The 22,758-nt window shown below is 39.6% G+C and overlaps 1 protein-coding gene across 1 annotated transcript in view; it reads right to left on the bottom strand.

Annotated features, from left to right (window-relative positions):
- The window catches only part of LOC136873876 (uncharacterized), a 94,712-nt gene extending 74,139 nt beyond the window's left edge, over positions 1-20,573 (bottom strand). The window contains exon 1 of the mRNA XM_067147179.2: positions 20,105-20,573. Within this exon, the coding sequence (XP_067003280.1) occupies positions 20,105-20,428 (324 nt within the window). The 5' untranslated portion in view covers positions 20,429-20,573. The remainder of the gene's footprint in view (positions 1-20,104) is intronic.
- Positions 20,574-22,758: the final 2,185 nt, after the last annotated feature.

Raw genomic sequence — 22,758 nt, 5'->3', positions numbered from 1 at the left:
CATTCTTTTAACTTTAATTATGTAGCTTTTAACATGGTCACTGAAGATGGCTCTAAAATGAGCCGAAACATGTCTGATTGAATTATTCCATCTAAGATGGATATACATTGCATTGAATAGGACGACGTAATAAAACTTTTTCCTCTAAAGTGAAAACCGTCAATACAGAATGTTTAATATCTTGTAACAACAATATTGTCATACTGCTACGCACCAGAGAGGCTTGGCAAGATCTTATACAGTAGTTACCATGGACAATAAGCAATATCGGCTACTGCTGATGGTTTCTTCAACTACAGCTCCAGCCAACACTTCAGAATGTTTTTTAAAGGATCTTTGTACAATGGTGATCACTTATTTACAGCCAAACCTTAAAAATTCAAAATAATGCCAGCTTCAGATCCTATGTAAGACAAGTAGGCCTATATTTTTCACCCACTTCCCAATTAGTCAATCCTGAGAAAAGTTTTTCTCTCCACTTGCTAAGAAGTTCTGTTAAAGAAGATAAGATCTACACATGCAGTGCTTTGGTAGTGAGTTTGCATGATGGAATCTTAGAAAAATAATGTTTTGCAAAAACTGAAGTAGCATAGACCTAGATCTTCCCAGATACTTGCCAGGGACCGACTGACCCACCCCAAAAATATAAAGTATTCTTACTTATATAGAAGAATTAATACCGAACAGCCTTAAAGTACAAAATACGACCATTTTCTTCGTTGCTACTGGCCAGCTACGATCAGCCCTCTTGAAGGCAACGTTCATATTGTGTCCAATATGCAGTAGTTGTGATTCAAGCAAACCAAGTTGTTCTTTCTTGTGAAGAATATTCCTGGTTTGACCTTTCAGGTTCTTATCTATCAAAATTGTGCAAGATTTGCTTTTCTCTACTAGCTAGGTCAGAAACTTGGTGGAATATCAAGGGTAATAATTAACTTAAAATACTGTGGGAATTTCCACTAAAAGACATGTGCTAGAAACTGTAAAGTAAACCGAGAGCGAATTAACGTAAACAAACAGATAAGTGGTTGACAACATGTATGTAAATTTGGAAACGGTGCAATAGGTAAAATATGAAAAGGATAAAGTAAGGTACAAGCACAAGTAGGTAACACTTTAATAATATTTTTTCATATAAACCAGGCAAATTATATTTGCTAAATAAGTCACACATTATCTTTATGTGCCATCAAATAGACAATCTCTTTGTGCCCAACAAGATGCATAAAAAGAAAATATTCATATAATCTATAATTATCCCTTAAAATTAATTTTTGAATGTGTGTTTTCATACTTGTAGCTGACACCTCATTTTTGCTCATCTCCTAAGGCTGACCCTTTTTTGTACCTATAGCTGACAAAGATTATACTGTATGATACAGTATATCAAAATAAATCACCCTTTAATCAACTAATCATTGTTTATAAGTTACAGCCTAAACATTACAGATATCCTGCACATTATAAGCAGTATACTTCCCTCTAGCCTTGTACAGAAGAGCAGTTTTTGGTACCATTTATTCTGAAGCTGCTGTATTTACTGGCATTCCCTGTTTCACCTCAACTAATGCAGCAGCCATGACTGTGGGTAGGCCTATTTTAGAAATTCACTTTGTTGAGGGTCCATTTTATATCACCACTAGAAAGAGAGGCGTGATAAAATTTGTAAATTATACATACCGTGTATCAGCTTTGAGTTATGGTTTATATCAGCTGCCTACACCTGTGTCACAACATGCCCCTTTTGTATCTCAGTGCCGAGCGAACGGACCCGGGCGAGTCTCGAATCCGTGACCTTCGAGACTAGAGATAGGGAGTATCGATCTAGAGTTTATATGATCATGTAACAGTGGCAAGAAGTTATAGTGCTTTGAGTGTTTGAGTGATAATTTTATTAAGTGAAAAATTCAAGGTATTCAAGGTTTCAAGATTTCATATAAGTTTTACATGAAGCAAGTTGGTGCAACACGAAGCCAATGCATGTGTAATATTGTGAAATAGCCGACAACACAGCGTCAGTGTAAAAAGCAGAAGCGCAGTAGGAAGCTCTGAGGGTATTTCTAGAAGTTAATGGAAGGAAATATCGCATAGATTTTAACGCAGTAGAAAACCACTTGTTCGAGCAGATTCTATGACACTCCACCATCAGCTGTTGGGAGGAACACATGAGCCAATCAGACTTAAACACAACAGATTTCTGGAAGAATAGAGGGGTAAATGTTCTACAAGCCTCGAATTGGGAATACAGGGAGAAGTTGTTCAAGAGACTGGGGAGAATCTAGCCAGCTGCCGTGCAAGCAGGGACGCAGAGAAGAGGTCAAGAAAGAAGACGGATGCTGAAAGAAGGAGAAGCCTTCGAACACAAGCTAAGTAATCACCAAGTTTTGCAGTGTCTGTCTTTACTATATTGAAGAGTGTAAAGAAACTGGATAGGCAAGGACTTGAGAGAGACTATTTCTACCCAAGAGCTATAATTTTACTTGTAAAAAAGGTTCAACTTTTTAATAGTGTATTTGTGCTTGTACAGTGTGTTTATTTAAGATAATACAGGTGAAGGGAATTGAGTGTGCTGGGAAGTTGATCTTGTTATTTCTAAGAATAAGCTTCCGAAAATTCCAAACCCAGTCCTCAGCCTGTCTAATCCTTAGGATCACAATACCTGACACATGGGATCAGCTTCATGTTCCCTTATTGGAGAATCACATAAAAAGAAACATTATATCTAGCTAGTATGTATGTCCAACCTTCGTCCTGTTTCCCTACGGGGTCAGGTATGAAGAGAGTTTTTATGACTGGATGTCCTTCCTGACAACAATCTCATCAGAGGAGTTATCGTGATAAAATGAATGATGTGGTATATGATAGTAGGAAGAGAGAAGGTGAAACCTGGTGCTGGCGCATAGCCTACTCCTGTCAAACAGCATCAAGGAGTCTGCCCCCAGGCTTTACATACCCATCCGATGAATGAATCACTATCAACAGTCATATGCCCTCACTCCATATGAGCACTGCAGAGATGTTTATAATTTAATCCCAGCATTTGGTACACAATCTGGTGATTAGAAATTGTATACCACCTCTCCTACCCTGCTGCCAACATTCTGATGGAACATTTTTTGGACCAATGGATCTTGAAGAGGATAACCACGGTTTCATACCATACAGACTTGATGCCTTAACAATCACTGCCACCAAATCTATACCTTGCTAGTATGAACTGAATGTTTCTAATTCTGACACAAGTACACTATGGTGTACCACTGGCTGACCCTTCATAAATTATGTGAGAATTTATAACATTCACTTCAACCACCATATAGAATTCAGACACATACATTAAACATACTATCAAGCATTTATTTAACTTTCAGAACCCAATAAACAAAATATAATACCTTATTTACTTGCAGAACCTCCTTCTGAAAAATGCTAAGGTTCCCTCCAAACTTTGTTTGCTGATACTCCCCTTCATACAAACTACTTTCAGATCTAGATCATACTTTAATTACTGCCAACTCGTTTTTTCTTCCAAAGAGAAACGTTTAAACTACACACTGATGCAAAAAGTAATTGCGTGGAGTGTAGTAGTATATTAATTACCTTAATGCTGTGTGATATTTGTGTACTATGTAGACAATAATCCTTTCCTTTCATTTTTTTTTTTTTTTTTTTGCACATAAGTTATTTTATTTTTCCTTTTCTTTTCATTTTAGCCAGCCCCGCGGTGTAGGGGTAGCATGTCTGCCTCTTACCCAGAGGCCCCGGGTATGATTCCCGGCCAGGTCAGGGATATTTACCTGCCTACATGATTAAAATTGACTGTGAGATAGCAGCGCCGGTCTAGAAAGTAAAGAATAACGGCCGAGAGGATCTGTAATGCCGAACACATGACACCTCTTAATCTGTGCGCTTTCGACCTGAGCAGCGGTCGCTTGGTAGGCCATAGTTCTTCAGGGCTGTTGCGCCACAGGATTTGGTTTTCCTTTTCAATTTTCCGTTAAGAATGGCTAAGGAGTGCAAGTGTAGGCACTGTGGGTGTAGCCCAGCATTAAGGAGTATGAGAGAAGAGTTGGAGAGTTTGAGGGTGATAATTAAGATTCTCTCAGAAGTCAGGAAGGAAGGTAGGCCTCCCTAAAACAATGTACAGGATACAGTAGGTGTAAAAAAGGGATGGGAAGGAAAGGGGGAAATTGTAGAAGACAGGTGGTCTAATGTCTTAAAGGGAAGGAGATTGCTAAGGGCTCTATTCAAGATCAAAAATCAGGACAGGTGTCTGTGAGAAATCAGTATGAGTCACTCCAGGTAAAACAACAGAAGGAAGATGAGGATAGGGAATTGCTACTGAGAAGTGTGGAAGCAAGAGGAAGAGAAAAGGTAGAAAAGGGAAATATAGAGTAGAAGATAGGAAAAGACAGGTGGAACAGGGTCAAGGGAGGAAGAAAAGGGAGGAGGAAATAGCTTCAGCAGCTGTCAGGGGAGGGGAACAAATGAGGTGGGAAGGGTTGAAGCTCTGGTCATGAGGAATTCCAGTGTTAGACATGTAGGGAAAATGTGTGGAGGAAAGGGAACCAGGGCAGAGTGTTATCCAGGAATTAGGTTGAGGCAGGTGTTGAGGAAAGTAGAAGAGGAGGAGGAGGAAAAAGAGAAGGTGGTAGTGTTTCATGTTGGTACCAACAACGTAAGGCAAGCAGGTATAAGTACCAACATAGTTGGGGATGTGTGGGAACTGGTAAACGCAACACAGGTGGTGAAGTTTAAGGAAGCGGAGATTGTTATCAATGGAATACTCTGTAGGAGGGATACTGACAGGAAGGCGATTGGGGATTTAAATGAGAATATGGAATGGGTATGTGAGAAACTGGCAGCGAGATTTCTAGATTCTAATAGGTGGATAGGAGATAGAGATCTGCGAGCAGATGGCCTTCACTTAAACCACAGTGGTATAAGTTAGGAAATTTGATGATAATGATGCTTGTTGTTTAAAGGGGCCTAACATCAAGGTTATCCGCCCCTAATGGACGAAATGAGATGAAATGTAATGCCAATTTAAAAGTCAAAATAACCCACTGACCAGAATTCAAAACGATGGATGAATATGAATTTAAAACAATCAGTGGATCCAATCTGCAATGCCCCACATTCCCAGAAACTATTGTGAAACAATAGTATTACAAACCCAAAAACCAGGTCACCGGCCCCTCATACTAGTACTCATCGATAGTAAAGTACAACCATGGTATTTGTTATGCTGCGGTTCTAATCAAAAGTAGCGTAGACTCATGGTATTCCACATATTATGGTACTACTCACCGGTATCGTAATACGAACATTTAATGCAGACCTATGGTGTTTCTCACATTGCTGCGCCACTTACAGGCAACGCAAACCTATGGTGTTCCCCACATAGGTGTACTGATCACAGGGACTCGTACTATCAAATGCTGTTCCTCACAAAGTGGGTACTAATCATAAGCAACGTATACCCACAGTGTCACTCATAGTGGTACTAATCACAGGCAACGTCCGACCCGTGGTGTTTATCACATAATGGTATCAATTACAGGCAATGTAAGCCCGTGAGGATGCGCATGTAGTGGTACTAATCACAGGTACAGTAAACCTCATCCTGATTCACACTCTGTTGCTACTAATCACAAACCTATTGTGTACCTAACATAGTGGTACTACTCGCAAGTAAAGGCCCGCACGATGGTACTAATTACAAGTAGTCTCATGGTTCTAATTTGATGATCCCTTGGTCGCACCTTACGACGGGCAGGGGATACCATGGGTGTATTCTTTGTCTGCATCCTCCACCCACAGGGGAATGTGTGTTTGGTGCACGAGACCTATTTTATTTCACTCAAGTCCTCCAGCAACCTGCTTAGGACCCCCCCTCCTATCCGCCACCTGGGACGTGGCATGTGGGAGAATCACCTCTCCCCCTGCTACGCTAGTGTAGTAGGTTCGTGGTAGGAATTTTGTTTGGAGAAGGGTTATAGGGAGGTACATTCCAGGAAGTAGGGTGGTCTAGGGAGAGGTGATAAGGGTACAGGGATCTTGAAGTCAAGTAGGGATGACATAAGAATGTTAGTGTATAACTGTAGAAGTATTGTAGAGAAATGAATAGAATTAGTAATTTCATATATATATATATATATATATATATATATATATATATACTTGCCAGATTTTTTTTTTTGCAAGTGGCTTAACGTCGCACCGACACAGATAGGTTTTATGGCGACGATGGGATAGGAAAGGCCTAGGAGTTGGAAGTGGCCGTGGCCTTAATTAAGGTACAGCCCCAGTATTTGCCTGGTGTGAAAATGGGAAACCACGGAAAACCATCGTCAGGGCTGCCAACAGTGGGACTCGAACCCACTACCTCCCGGATGAAAGCTCACAGCCCCACGCACCAGATATTGTACCGGTAATAGGAGTTGAATCATGGCTGAGAAATTATATAATGGATGCAGAACTTTTCTCACGGAATTGAACTGTGTATCGTAGAGATAGGATAGGAATGGTAGGAGGAGGAGTATTCATTTTAGTGAAAGAAGAATTTGTGAGCTAAAAAAAAAAGTTAAAGATGACAAACATGAAATTCTACAGAACGAGAATGTGTGAGTACTGGGGAAGAATTAAAGCTCAAGGATGCAACCGGTTGAAATAACGTGGTCCACAGCAGGCCGAAACGAAGAAAGAAGAAGAAATTCCAGGTGTAAGGCTCATTTCTAAAGATAATAGGCAACTTGATCTCTTTGAGTGTACAGACTGGGAAAGGGTAGAGCTGATGCTAATTCAGAATTATTTGATAAGATAATCAGCTATGTGGGAAACATGGAAAGGAATGTGATTGTAGTGGGAGATCTCAATTTACTAAATGTCAATTGTGAAGGTAATGTGAACGACAGGAAGCATGACCAACAAATGGTAAATAAGTTAATGTGGGAAGGACAGTTAATTCAGAAAGTGATGGAACCAACTAGAGGGAAGAATATTCTGGACGTGGTGCAGGTAAAACCAGATGAGCTCTATAGAGAAACCAAAGTAATAGATGGTACAAGTGATCATGAAGCTGTATTTGTTGTACGGTAGAGTCCCAATTATCCGACCTAAACGGGACCTGGAGTATGTCGGATCACCGAAAATGACGGATAATACAGAATAACTTCGAAAAAGGAACTAAAACAAAGAGGAAGGCTATACTGTATTACTAAAACAATGACATGTTTTACAGTACTCATTTTATTGAATTATCAATTCAACTGTACAGTATATGCAGTATTGAACGAAAACATTCCAAATGTCTTACGGAAAGAAAATTGTTAACAATGTCTGATTGCCTACTGATTCACATTTTCTTGCTGCGAGATCCCATCATTAACGAAAAAACACCTTCATTGGGATTGCTTCCGGCTGTTGCTCGCGTAGGTTAAAGCCATTTCCAATGCACTTACTCCTTCACTGTGAGTCATCGTTTTCTCCTTTTGTTCCACAATGCCTCGTTCTTCTTCCTCATTTGCATTAGCATTCTCAAATTAATAATATCAGGGTCAGTTAGTTCAAACAGCTGATCTTGTGCACATCACATAGCCACATCTTGAGTCGTCGTATCCTCACAGCCAGGAATGCAATTCAGTAACGGAACAATGTTTTTCCACTGGGCAAGTTGGCCATGCGCGTAGAGGCGCGCGGCTGTGAGCTTGCATCCGGGAGACCGTGGGTTCGAGCCCCACTGTTGGCAGCCCTGAAGATGGTTTTCTGTGGTTTCCCATTTTCACACCAGGCAAATGCTGGGGCTGTACCTTAATTAAGGCCACAGCTGCTTCCTTCCCACTCCTAGCCCTTCCTTGTCCCATCGTCGCCATAAGACCTATCTGTGTCGGTGCGACGTAAAACAGATAGCAAAAAAAAAAAAAAAAAAGTTTTTCCATGTCTTCTTTTACCACCTTCTGTCGATGTTCAACCTCACTCAACAATGTTCCAAGACTTTGCTAATGTCGTTTCAACTTCTTCCCAATGCTGCGCTATCCAGTATGTCACGTCTTTCATGATGATTCGTTTTAAAATTTCTATCATGTCGTTGCCAAGGTCCATTTCCTCTATTAGGGATGAAAGGAGTTTACGCCGATATTTCCTCTTCAATGTTTCCAGCACACCTTGGCCCTTTGGCTGGCATAATGACGTCATGTTAGGAGGGAGGAACATGACTTCAATGTCACCACTTCTAAGTAGCTCTTCATTCGGGTGTGATGGAGCGTGGTCTAGTAGAAGAAGGGCTTTTCTAGGGAGATTGTTTGAAGCTAGAAATGTTTCTACATCTGGAACAAACTGTGTAAGAAAACAGTCTTTACAGATGCCAGCAGACATCCAGGCAAGCTTCTGATTCGTGTAATGGACCGGAAGAGCATTAACAGAAATGTTTTTAAATGCCCTAGGCTTCTTAACTTTACAAATTATAAGCAATTTTTTCTTTCAAGTTCCCAGTAACTTTACTGTAAGCAAGAACAGTAACCAGGGGTAGAAAAAAGTAGAAATATTTCAGTAGCCAGCACCTTTTTATCAGGAGCCAGCACATTTCTTGCAAATAAACATTACAAAAACCACAGGTTAGACTAGGATTAAGCTATGTATTGTTTTTGAAGTGTGTCAATAAATAGTCTAGTCTATTAATTCATATAAGAATGGAATAGAAACAGTTTATATTTTAAGAAATACTAACCCAAATAGTCACCAGTTGCCTTCAAGGTCAAGATCTTTTGAAATTATACTACATGTGCCTGTTTGATTTCCCACCAACATACCAACGATCAATACATTTTGTTGCATCAAAGTCCTTTATAGATGGTCCATTCAAAGATATCATCATGAGATCACTTAAGTTCTTCACAGCAAGCTTGGTTCGCAGTTTGTGTTTAATTATATTCATTATACTGAACCCTCGTTCACATGATAAGGTCGATACAGGAATTGTTGCCACTATACTGAGGAGCTTTCCTAAAATCAGAAATCGTCCTTTCATAGTCCACGATTTTTCAAGTAGATCACTCAGTGGAAGATCTTTCCCGATTATTTTGAACTCGCACCACTCGCTCAGTATGTCTTCTACGTTGTTCTCCTCAATTTGAAGGTGTTTTGAAAAATGAGTGGCAAGAAGCTGTATTTCACTGTTGCCATAATTTTCCAATTGTTTTCCTGAAGGCCAGGAATATGTGTCAAAAACACCAGTGGTACTTTGAATATCTTCATTTTGAAGAAATGTGTCTTTCAGAAAGTTAATCCCACTTGCCAAAATATGTTCCTTGTCTGTCGTGAAATTCTTATCTGACACACCTGATAACTGTATTCCATTGAAAACTCCTGAAAGTGTTGTAGCAGAAACAAATTTTTCTTCCATTGGGCCCTTGGTGTTCTGAAGTTGCTGCAATGAATTAATTGCATTATATACATACATACACTCTTATCTGACTTAAAATCAGATCATGCATCTGAAATACAAGTGAAAGTCTTTTGAATATACTCAGATAATCATACAAGTGAATTGTGATGACAAATTTGAAGTCCTTGATCTTCTTTAGAAGACCTTTAGCCGTGATTCCTTCTTCACCTTTCTTTTCAGAAATATTCTCTAAATGCACCACTAGGCATTCCCAGTCTTTGACAACTGCATGCAAAGCTTTTAATTTGCTTGCTACCCATCTAACTTGATGCAAGTACTGCAATTTAGATATTTCACACTCCAGTAACTCCGAAATTTTCTTCAGTTCGCGAAGTCGTTTCGGCGAATGTCGATAAAACTTGTATAGTTTCCTGAGTAGAGAATCAATTTCATCAATGATTTTAAGTTTCACATTTTTCAGTGAGTTAAGAACGGTGAGTTGGAGTTGATGTGCAACACAATGAACGTTTACCAAGTTCTCAAGTTTTTCAGATATTTTTGTTACCAAACCATTACGAACACCAATCATGCATGGTGCTCCATCAGTTCCTATGCCGATTAGTTTTGTACCTGTGAAGAGTTCTCCAAGCCCTAACTGAAGCAATTCTGTTTCCAGAGCTTCCATATAGCCATCACTTGTTGTATCCTCCAATGACACAATAGAAAGAAATGTCTCCTTCACCTTATTTTCTTTTAAAAAACGAACGTAAAGTATGAGCTCCTCATCATCAGATTTATCTGTTGATCCATCGAGTAAGATACTGACATATGAACTTTCCTTAATTTCACATACCAAATCTTCACAAAGATCTGAGGCAATGTATGAAATAAATTCTCTGCATTGTTTATCATTCACATACTTCTCAGAATCAGTAACATTCAACTTGCTCAACAATGCAACCAAACTTTCAAAATCAGTGTAGGGTCTGTTATTTTTTGCAATATGGTAAGATGCCATGAACAATGCGTTCATATGCTGTAACATATTAGCATCCATTTTCTTTACACACTTAGCTAAAGGTGCACATTCGGGATTTTTCTTGAAACTTTCAGCCTCTTGACACTTCGAGTGAGGATAGGATTTTTCGTGTTTTTTAAAAGTTTCCAGTTTAAATGGTCCTGAAAATCCGGATACAACTTTAGAATTTTGGTCGGCAATACTAGGAAATTTACTGAATAATTCACACTTCGCAATTCCTTCTTCATAGCGCAGCCACGGTAGTAATTCAAGCCACGATTGCTGAAATTTCCGTTTGCCTGACTGAAATTTCGACGTATTTTTAATGTTTGACTTATCGTTGTTTTGAACACCACAAATTTCACTCTGGTCATTGTCGTCCTGAACACTACAATTGGCACTTCCATCAAGTGTTTTCTCACATTTACTCTCTTCTGTATCACTTTGTGTTACTTACGAAGAAATCTGAAAGAGAATACTGTTTTTTACTCGCATCAGTCAATTTGTGCGGCTTTGTTCGTTTCATTTTGCCAATTTTCTGAAGTATAACACAGAAACGTAAAACACGTAACAGACTACAATAAATCACCAGAGTTAAATGGCTTACGAGTTCGCGGGCTTCGATGTCTGATGCAACGCTGCCAATTTTCCACCGCCGCACAGGAATGAAAACAACCGTATTATTTTCTAAAATGCAAACCGTTCAATACAAATATGCTGTAATTAAATTAAAAGTGAAAATAATGTTCAGTGAAAATACAAGAATTGATCAATCGTCATTCTGTATGTTTTAAATGCAAAGAATGAATTCCACGGGAATTTATCAGCACTGCTTTGGCGGCAATAGTTTAGGAACGGCTAGGTTGGCTATTCTAGTCACTTTTGTTCTAGCGCCTGACATTCAGGAGCCGTCATCGGCTAAAATCGCGCATTGTCGTCGTGGCAGGATATTTACACATACCCTCCCTTTGCTTGACCTTTTCGAAACTAAGGTTTTTAACTTTCCTCGAGCTCAGAGTATTAAGGAGTATTGTGAACATAATTATACTGTAGGCTCACGCTGACAATGCTACTGCGTGCCCAGTTTATTATCAGTTATAATGCTACTTCGTACACATGCATCATTTCTAACATCCTAAACAGAAAATAAGTGGCTAATATTTTTAGAAATATTACAAATATTCACATTATCATATCGTTATGGTGGAAGCCCATATAATATTGTAGATGCAGAAGTTACATGTAAATATCACTGCTTCACTTGAATGTTTCATCTTAAAATGACGATTCAATTTTCTATAATTAAAGCATGTACAACACATGTTGAGCACACCAATTTATTCACGACTACTTTAGAATTAAATAATACACTAGCTTCATTAATAATTTCATTCAAGAATTCTCAAAGTAGTCGGATGAAGTTTTAACAAACCGCAAGCTACAGGTTGAGAGAAAGCATATTGTTGCGCGGGATCTTCGGGAAAGCATACAATACAAGAAAGGAAAGAAAGAAAGTCTAGTCTGTCTATAATTAAAGGATGTACCGGTAGAACATACTGGGCACACGAAGTTATTCATGACTCTCTTATAATACAATAATACAGATTCTCAAATAATCAAAGGTGAGCGGAACTAGTGACGACATGATGCGTTCGACTCTATGAGCCGAGTAACAACGAATATAGCCGAGACGGCTCCTGAGTGTCAGTCGTTAGACGGAAGTCGGCTAGTCACGGGAACGAAGGCGGTAAAGTGATGTTCGTGGAATTATTTAACGTAGTAGTTCTCTGCATTTCTCGATATGTCCACATGAAAAGCTACTTGTTTGACGGATTACAACGATGTCTCTCATGATCACGAGGCAGCTCTCGCGCAGAACTGAAACGTCAAGTTCCAAAGTACGAAGCGCCAATTACAGAATTCCAAGACTGCCAAAAGCAGTGAAAATGTTTATTGCAGATATTAGAATATATGAGCTACAGTAAACACGAGAAACACCATAAGTTACGACTTGTTACTTTACAAAGTGGTGGGGACGTACATGTAAAGGAGCTCCGGATTTCGGAAAATAATTTTTCAAAACCGAATTTCAAAATTCAGGCGCCAGATAAAAAATTTCAGGCGCCATGGCGACTGGGCGCCCGGTATTTTTCGACCCCTGACAGTAACTCTTTCCTCACTATGCTTGTAACCAGGTGCAGAAGTCTCAGCTTGGGCTGTGAGAGTTTTTGATGGCAGCATCTTGAAATTTAGCCCAGTCTTATTACAACTAAAAATCTGATCACCAGTTAATCATTCAGCAAGAATCATTTCTTGAAATTCATTTTAAAATTTCACAACCTCATCGGATTTAACTGACAGTTTTTCTGCACTGATATTAAGCTGCCCAATGCTGTACCGTTTTTTCCACCGATCAAGCCACCCAGCACTGGCAGTAAAATTAGGGTCCCCTTCATTAAAATCCTTCTGGAAATACACCGTCTTTTCTTGCAGAATGGGGCCAGATATTGGCAGGCCCTATTCCTGGTTTTGAGTGAACCAAAGAAATAGTGCTTCACTTCCTTTTTCGTACTCACTATTTTCATAGTTTTTGTAATTTTCAGTGAGTCACTCTAGTAGAACACCACTTTTCAATTTCTTCCATCTTCTTTTACCCAGTCTCCCACTGTAACACGTCCAACACCATAACCTGAAGCCACTTTGAAGAGTTTCCCCTTTGTCCAGTCTCTTTAACGCACTCGACTTGTCTTCCATAGAAACAATCACTTTCTTCGGTTTAATCGCCATACTCGCAGAGGATACAAAAACTATAACATCTGCACCCAACCAATCAATCAACACAGAACTCGCTGAACCTGTCCTTGAGAAAAAAACCAGTCCTACCGCCAGTAGTCAGGCAAGTGCTTGTCCCACGGTCGCACCCTCCACACAGGATGACCCAAAATTCAGTCTTCACCAAAAGTTCACGGTGAGTCTAACAGTATCGGATAACACGGAATGTTGGATAAGCGAAGGTCGGTTGAGCAAGACTCTACTGTAGTTAAAAATAAATGTGATAGAAAGGAAGGTCTTAAAAGTAGGACTATTAGGCAGTAACATATGGCTGATACCGCAGGCATTACAAAGTTCAATCAATACTGATCTGCACTAAGGGCAGTCGCCCAGGTGGCAGATTCCCTATCTGTCGCTTTCCTAGCCTTTTCCTAAATGATTTCAAAGAAATTGGAAATTTATTGAACGTCTCCCTTGGTAAGTTATTCCAATCCCTAACTCCCCTTCCTATAAATGAATATTTGCCCCAGTTTGTCCTCTTGAATTCCAACTTTATCTTCATATTGTGATCTTTCCTACTTTTATAAACGCCATTCAAACTTATTCGTCTACTAATGTCATTCCACACCAACTGTCCGCTGAGAGCTCGGAACATACCACTTAGTCGAGCAGCTCTTCTTCTTTCTCTCAATTCTTCCCAACCCAAACTTTGCAACATTTTTGTAACGCTACTCTTTTGTCGGAAATCGCCCAGAACAAATCGAGCTGCTTTTCTTTGGATTTTTTCCAGTTCTTGAATCAGGTAATCCTGGTGAGGGTCCCATACACTGGAACCATACTCTAGTTGGGGTCTTACCAGAGACTTATATGCCCTCTCCTTTACATCCTTACTACAACCCCTAAACACCCTCATAACCATGTGCAGAGATCTGTACCCTTTATTTACAATCCCATTTATGTGATTACCCCAATGAAGATCTTTCCTTATATTAACACCTACAGTAGATACTTACAATGATCCCCAAAAGGAACTTTCACCCCATCAACTCAGTAATTAAAACTGAGAGGACTTTTCCTATTTGTGAAACTCACAACCTGACTTTTAACCCCGTTTATCATCATACCATTGCCTGCTGTCCATCTCACAACATTTTCGAGGACACGCTGCAGTTGCTCACAATCTTGTAACTTATTTATCACTCTATAGAGAATAACATCATCCGCAAAAAGCCTTACCTCCGATTCCACTCCTTTACTCATATCATTTATATATATAAGAAAACATAAAAGTCCGATAATACTGCCTTGAGGAATTCCCCTCTTAATTATTACAGGGTCAGATAAAGCTTCACCTACCCTAATTCTCTGAGATTTATTTTCTAGAAATATAGCATCCCATTCAGTCACTCTTTTGTCTAGTCCAATTGCACTCATTTTTGCCAGTAGTCTCCCATGATCCACCCTATCAAATGCTTTAGACAGGTCAATCGCGATACAGTCCATTTGACCTCCTGAATCCAAGATATCTGCTATATATAGTTGAGCTTCAGTGAAATAATCTTTCCTAAACTCGAACTGCCTTCTATCGAACCAGTTATTAATTTCGCAAACATGTCTAATATGTTACATACATACATACAATGCATGTCAAACTTACTGGCCTGTAATTTTCAGCTTTATGTCTATCACCCTTTCCTTTATACACAGGGGCTACTATAGCAACTCTCCATTCATCTGGTATAACTCCTCCGACCAAACAATAATCAAATAAGTACTTCAGATATGGTACTATATCCCAGCCCATTGTCTTTAGTATATCCCCAGAAATCTGATCAATTCCAGCCGCTTTTCTAGTTTACAACTTTTGTATCTTATTGTAAATGTCATTGTTATCATATGTAAATTTTATTACTTCTTTGGCCTTAGTCTCCTCCTCTATTTTGACATTTTCCTTGTAACCAACAATCTTTACATACTGCTGACTGAATACTTCTGCCTTTTGAAGATCCTCACATACACACTCCCCTTGTTCATTAATTATTCCTGGAATGTCCTTCTTGGAACCTGTTTCTGCCTTAAAATACCTATACATACCCTTCCATTTTTCACTAAAATTTGTATGACTGCCAATTATGCTTGCCATCATGTTATCTTTAGCTGCCTTCTTTGCTAGATTCAATTTTCTAGTAAGTTCCCACCCTTAATGGTACAAACATGTTTTTGCATTCCTCAACAATTTCTTTAAACCCATCCCAGAGTCTGTTTACATTTTTATTTACCGTTTTCCACCGATCATAATTACTTTTTAGAAACTGCCTCATGCCTGCTTTATCAGCCATATGGTACTGCCTAACAGTCCTATTTTTAAGACCTTCCTTTCTATCACATTTATTTTTAACTACCACAAAAACGGGCTTCATGATCACTAATACCATCTATTACTTCAGTTTCCCTATAGAGCTTATCTGGTTTTATCAGCACAACATCCAGGATATTTTTCCCTCTGGTTGGTTCCATCACTTTCTGAATGAGCTGTCCTTCCCATATTAACTTATTTGCCATTTGTTGGTCATGCTTCCTGTCATTCGCATTTCCTTCCCAATTGACATCTGGCAAATTCAGATCTCCCACTACAATCACAATCCATGTCATTTCCCACCTAACTGACTATCCTATCAAATAATTCCGAATCCGCGTCAGTGCTACCCTTTCCCGATCTGTACACTCCAAATATATCAAGTTGCCTATTATCTTTAGAAATGAGCCTTACACCTAGAATTTCATGTGTCTCATCTTTAACTTTTTCGTAGCTTACAAATTCTTCTTTCACCAGAATGAACACTCCCCCTTCCACCCTTCCTATCCTATCTCTACGATACACACTCCAGTGCCGTGAGAAAATTTCTGCATCCATTATATCATTTCTCAGCCACTATTCAACTCCTATTACAATATCTGGTAAATATATATCTATTAAATTACTTAATTCTATTCCTTTCCTTACAATACTTCTACAGTTCAACACTAACAATTTTATGTCATCCCTACTTGATTTCCAGTTCCCTGTTCCCTTATCACCGCTCCCTAGGCCATCCCGTTTCCCTGAATGTACCTCCCTATTACCCTTCCAAACAAATTTCCTAACTTATACGTACCACTGTGGTTTAAATGAAGGCCATCTGAGTTTTAAAAAAGTAACTATAATCAGTGGAAAATGGTAAATAAAAATGTAAACAGACTCTGGGATGGGTTTAAAGCAATTGTTGAGGAATGTGAAAACAGGTTTGTACCTTTAAAGGTGCTGAGGAATGGTAAAGACCCACTTTATTACAGAAAATGAAGGAACTTACTAGGAAATTGAATCTAGCAAAGAACTCAGCTACAGACAACAAGATGGCAAGCATAACTGGCAGTCACACAAATTTTAGTGAAAATGGAAGAGTATGTATAGGTAATTTAAGGCAAAAACAGGTTCCAAGAAGGACATTCCATTAATCATTAATTAACAAGGGGAGTGTGTAGGTGAGGATCTTCAAAAGGCAGAAATATTCAGTCAGCAGTATGTAAAGATAGTTGGTTACAAGGATAATGTCCAGATAGAGGAGGTGACTAATACTAGAGGAGTAATAAAATATACCTATGAAAACAATGGCATTTAAAATAAGGTACAAAAGTTGAATTTAACTAGAAAAGCTACAGGAACCGATAAGATTTCAGAGGATATACTAAAGACAATAGGTTGGTATATAGTACCATATCTGAAGTAGTCCTACTTACTTGATTATTGTATGCATGAAGGAGCTATACCAAATGAATGGAGAGTTGCTATAGTAGCCCCTGTGTATAAGGAAAGGGTGATAGACATAAAGCTGAAAATTACAGGCCAGTCAGTTTGACATGCATTGCACGTAAGCTTTGGGAAAGCATTCTTTCTGATTATCCTAGACATGTTTGCGAAATTAACAACTGGTTCGATAGAAGGCAGTTCGAGTTTAGGAAAGATTATTTCACTGAAGCTCAACTATATATAGCAGATATCTTGGATTCAGGAGGTCGAATGGACTGTAACGCAATTGATCTGTCTAAGGAATTTGATAGTGTGGATCATGAGAAACTAGTGGCAAAAATAAGTGCAGTAATGTTGGGCTAGACAAAAGAGTAACTGCATGGGTTGCTATATTTCTAGAAAATAGATCTCATAGAATTCGAGTAGGTGAAGCTTTATCTGATCCTGTATTAATTAAGAGGGGAATTCATCAAGGCAGTATTACCTGTACTGGACATTGACGTTTTCTTATATATATATATATATACATACTGATATAGGCTATATATATGAATAAAAAAGTGGAATCAGAGATGAGGCTTTTTGTGGATGATGTTACTTTGTATAGAATAATAAATAAGTTACAAGATTGTGAGCAACTGTAAAATGACCTTGGCAATGTTGTAATATGGACAGCAGGCAATGGTATGATGATAAACAGGGTTAAAAGTCAGGTTGTGAGTTTCACAAATAGGAAAAGTCCTCTCAGTTTTAATTACTGTGTTGATGGGGTGAAACTTCCTAATGGGGAACACTGTAAGTACCTACGTGTTAACCCGTTCACTCCGGTTGAGTGCTGTAGCAGCCGAGAGGGAGCAGTGCCGCGCATCCGATGGACTGCTGTAGCAGTCGTGCTGGAGCCGTACCTCATATCCGGTCGACTGCTGTAGAATTGCATGTCTTTTGCCTGTTTTCCATTTCTCTACAATAGACTGCTGTGGAAGTTCAGCCTTGGAGGTCTGTCGTTGCTGTCTTGGGAGTCTATAATAGTTACGGCTGTGACCACCAGATGACAGGAGTAACCAGTTTGACGACAAAAGCAATGTGTCCAGTATGGTACTCACTTTACGCCTAGTTGCGCCCCTGTGCTGATGAGCTTGTGCTTCTTGATTTAGCTTTCAATCGCTTTGAAACTGTGAAAGGCCTGATGATGGAGGAAAGGAAGGAGGAGGAATCTCTTGCCCTCATACTGGGTAGTGACTTTGAAGATGATGAAGATAGTGATTAGTCATCTGATTCTGGTGACGGACCGACTTTAATCACACCTTCTACGTCAGGCACGTTTTCTACTTCAGTTAATGCTTCGTCATCTAAAAGGTCGGCCTGCATCGATGATTCAACTGAAGATGAAGATAGTGAGGATGAAGATCAGGTGCATGAACCACCGAGCAGAAAAATAAATTGGGAAAAGTAGAACCTGAATCTGAAGAAATGTAGGCCTAAATTTGACGCAACTAATTCCAGAATGAAAAGTTTAGTGGACAATGCTAGCATGTTAAGATTCTTTCAGCTGTTTTTAACACGTGTATCATAACTCTTCTGTGCGAGGAGGATAAAAGGTGCTAAATCTATATTCATAAGCATTTCACCGAATATGCATTGTAAATAAAATACTTTTAAACTCTGCATGTCCTCTCCTCACGTCATGAGACGAATGCGGATGGGAGAGCAGAGCGAGACAAGTATCCCGTATAGTGGGCTCGGTGAGCCACTTCCTGCTTGCGTCCAGAGGGTCCCGCAACCATACTCGCTATTTCGGAGTGAAAGGGTTAATATAAGGAAAGGTCTTCATTGGGGTAATCACATAGATTGGATTGTAAATAAAGGGTACAGATCACTGCACATGGTTATGAGGGTGTTTAGGGGTTGTAGTACGGATGTAAAGGACAGGGCATACAAGTCTCTGGTAAGACCCCACATAGAGTATGGTTCCAGTATAGTATGCGCACTTTTTAGTGATAGATTTTTGTACTCGTTGGAGAAGTAAGAAGGGTTCCGTTAATACTGCCAACTGAATGGAAATGAAATCTGAATTGAATCGATAATATGATCGATCGATATGAATTTTATAAACCTTTATTATTTTAAGCAAACAACTGTGTCACACACACAATATATCATACTATATAACATTTCCCGTTGCGAAACGTGTTCCTAGCATGAATTCTATAGTTTGGCTTTGCTGTGTAAACAACAACAGTACGAGTACTTAAAGTGTACGCCAGATGTTGTACAGCGATGATAAGCGATTCTTAGTTTGTGTTTCAAAGGTTGCCAAAACGAATCTCGAAGATAACCGAAGTCGACCACTTCAGCACTAGGGTGTAAATCTATCACTAAAAAGTGCGCAGATAGTATATGGGACACTCACCAGGATTACTTGATTCATGAACTGGAAAATAACTAAAGAAAAGCAGCTCGATTTGTTCTGGGTGATTTCCGACAAAAGATTAGCGTTACAAAAATGTTGCAAAGTTTGGGCAGGGAAGACTTGGGAGAAAGAAGACGAGCTGCTTGACTAATTGGTACGTAATAGTTACTGTTACAATTTTTTGTTTTTATATCCAATTTTTATTTAATAAGTTGGATATTTAAAAAAGTAAGGTGGATATAAAAACAAGAAACTGCAACTATTATTAGTTTATTCAATACGGTCAAAAAACATGAAATTGGTCTTATGCAGAAAGTGGTATGTTCCGAGCTGTCAGTGAAGAGATGGCGTGGAAAGACATTAGTAGACGAATAAGTCTATGTGGTGTCTTTAGAAGCAGGAAAATTACAATATGAAGATAAAGTTGGAATTCAAGAGGACAAATTGGGGAAAATATTCGTTTATAGGAAGGGGAGTTAGGTAATGGTATAACTTACCATGGGATATGTTCAATAAATTTCCAATTTCTTTGAAATCATTCACGAAAAGGCTAGGAAAACAACAGATAGGGAATCTGCCATCTGGGCAACTACCCTAAATGCAGATCAGTAGTGATTGATTGATGAGATATTCTCATTATTTTTGTATCTTATGTTAGGCTATCAGCTATAGGTACAGGGTCAGACATAGGTATTATACATCTACCTTAACAAATATTTCTGCGAATCTCACCTCATTATAGAAGTTTACTTCGTTGCGAAAAAATTCGCAGGATCGAAAGGTTTTCCGACGACCAATGTTTGCAGGAAGCCCCTTGACAATTAGTGATAACGTGTGCGTCTTGTTATCCGAAAGTGATAATCCTTCTACTTTCAATCGGGTTACAATGCTCAAATAGCTGTCCCCTTTAGCGGTATCAGAACCTCCGATGTCATATTTTACTAAGTTTATATCCTTTACGCCGGAAGACATCCGGAGATATCTTTGCAGACATTCCTCAGATAATTTCGGAGATATCTGCTTCAAAAGATCCTTGTTTTTCATATTGACAGCCATATGGATACGCGTGATAATGTGCAGCGATAACCAAAACCTAATTATTAATGCACGAACCAGCCTGTCAACGACCCTTGAACTGTTTATTTACGGCTTTTATAGATTAGACACCCAGAACATCAATTATGTAACGTATACATCAACATTCAACACGTACCGACACTACCGGCTTTACTGCACCTGCCTGGCCCTGGCGCCAGGACGCCATATGACACTGACAAGGAAGCAGCAAAACATAGTTATATTTTCGCAGGGAGTTCAGTCCAAAGAGAAAATATTATATTAAACTATTATTATTAAGTAGACCCTACAAGATCAATAAAACTGTCAGTGCCGAAAAATATTGACAGTAATACTGATCGCGTGTGGACTGGAATGATGGAATGAAGGCCAGTACTGAAGCAGATCCGGATTTCCTGATCTGCGAGCGTCAGTACTGTAGAGTGGTGGGGATACTGACAGTTATACTGACCGTGTGAGTGCGCTTGTCATTATTTCTCTTATATGATCCTTGCTGTCAGTATCAACGGAGCAGCGGTGGACGACGACAAATGCGTTTCTCACCAAGGCCAAGTAGTAGAGGTGCTTGTGAAACCGTCAAGCAGGCCTACCGGCATTGCAAACGTTTATCGAGCTATATGAAACGCTGCCAGAATAAACAATACTTTACAACTGCTGTACTGATGGAAACTGATGACATTAGAGCGGAAATCTTCAAAATTTATACCAGTTGTAAGACACCTCACTGTTACCGCTAATCTCTCTGCCACCGATAAAAAGCACCGCATGTTTGTATTTTGCCTTATTACAAAAGGGTCTACCAATCCTTAAAATTTATACCAGTTGCAAGATACCTCACTGTCACCGCTAATCTCTATGCCACCGATAAACAGCACCGCATGTTTGTACCTACTTTGCCTTATTACAAAAGGCTCTACCATTCGTAGTAATTTCGCAAAAGTACCCTCACGCATTCGGCGATAGTTCTGATAATCTTCTGCTTCGGTATATTGTGTTTCCGTCAACACTTCATATGAGAATACACTTCTCTTTTCCTAAGCCAAACTTTAACCCATCGTTTACGTTTAAAACTGCGTTTCGTGCAGTACTAATATGATAGCTACAAAATGCCCGTCTTTTCCGATCCATTTTGATAGAATACCGCAATTGCATGTTATAAATCTCATTCCGTAGTGACGGTTATTGACTTTATTTGTAAAGTGAGAATGCCGCAGTGGTAAGCTAGTGCACTGGTACTGACCAAAATATTGACAGTAATAATGATCGTGTAAGGTCGCTACAATACTGATGCGTACTGTCAGTATTATTGACTCAGTATTACTGATCAGTATTACTGACCGTGTAGGGTCTGCTTATTAGAAAGGGGCACCACAACGAGCTAACATAGAGGGGCGGAAGCGCTGCCTGGGTGGAGCTAATAGAACGAAAGTCCGCCATGTTTCCTGTTGTCACATAAGCAAGGGGGCATGGCCTTTAAATGACGAAAAGTGTAGAAAATACGAATTTTAGAATCACTGGGGAAGAATTAAAGACCGTTGCCGATAGCTTGAAGCATTAAAGCGAATACCGCCACTTCATCATATTGCGGCACGAGGCCAACATCACGATCAGTTGATTGTAGGGTAGTTCGAAATCATCGCAGAGTGACATACGAATAGGCCTTGAAATCGGTACAAGAGCGTTACCCTGATTGGCTGTTGTGGTTAAGCGTAAGTTAGAATAAAAACGATGGACATAAATATTTATGACAGGAAGCCTTAAAATCATAGGGACCTGCAATAGGTTACAACCTCATTCTGTTCATATTTTTAAAATTATTGCATCCTCATGAGTACTGTGTTCCTTTATTAATCTGTTTACCCTCCCGGGTTGAATTTTCCCACGGGCTCAGCGACGGATCCCACCTCTACCACCTCAAGGACAGTGTTCTGGAGAGTGTGAGACATTGGGTCGGGACAACTGTGAGGGAGGGCTGCACCTGCACCTGCTATGCTGAACAGGGGCCTTGTGGGGGGGGGGAGAAGGAAGCGGCCGTGGCCTTAAGTTAGGTACCATCCCGGCATTTGCCTGGATGAGAAGTGGAAAACCACGGAAAATCACTTCGAGGATGGCTGAGGTGGGAGTCGAACCCACTTCTACTCAGTTGACCTCCCCAGGCTGATAGAATCCCGTTCCAGCACTCGTGCTCCTTTTCCAATTTCGTGGCTGAGCCGGGAATCGAACTCGGGCTTCCAGGGGTGGCAGCTGCTCACGCTAACCAGTACACCACAAAGGCGGCCTATGAATACTTTACCACAATAATCGTTTAG

This window comes from Anabrus simplex, chromosome 5 (assembly GCF_040414725.1).
Source record: "Anabrus simplex isolate iqAnaSimp1 chromosome 5, ASM4041472v1, whole genome shotgun sequence".
Classification (NCBI taxonomy): domain Eukaryota; kingdom Metazoa; phylum Arthropoda; class Insecta; order Orthoptera; family Tettigoniidae; genus Anabrus; species Anabrus simplex.
The sequence above is the reverse complement of the archived record's forward strand: the minus strand, read 5'-3'. Positions and strand labels throughout refer to the sequence as shown.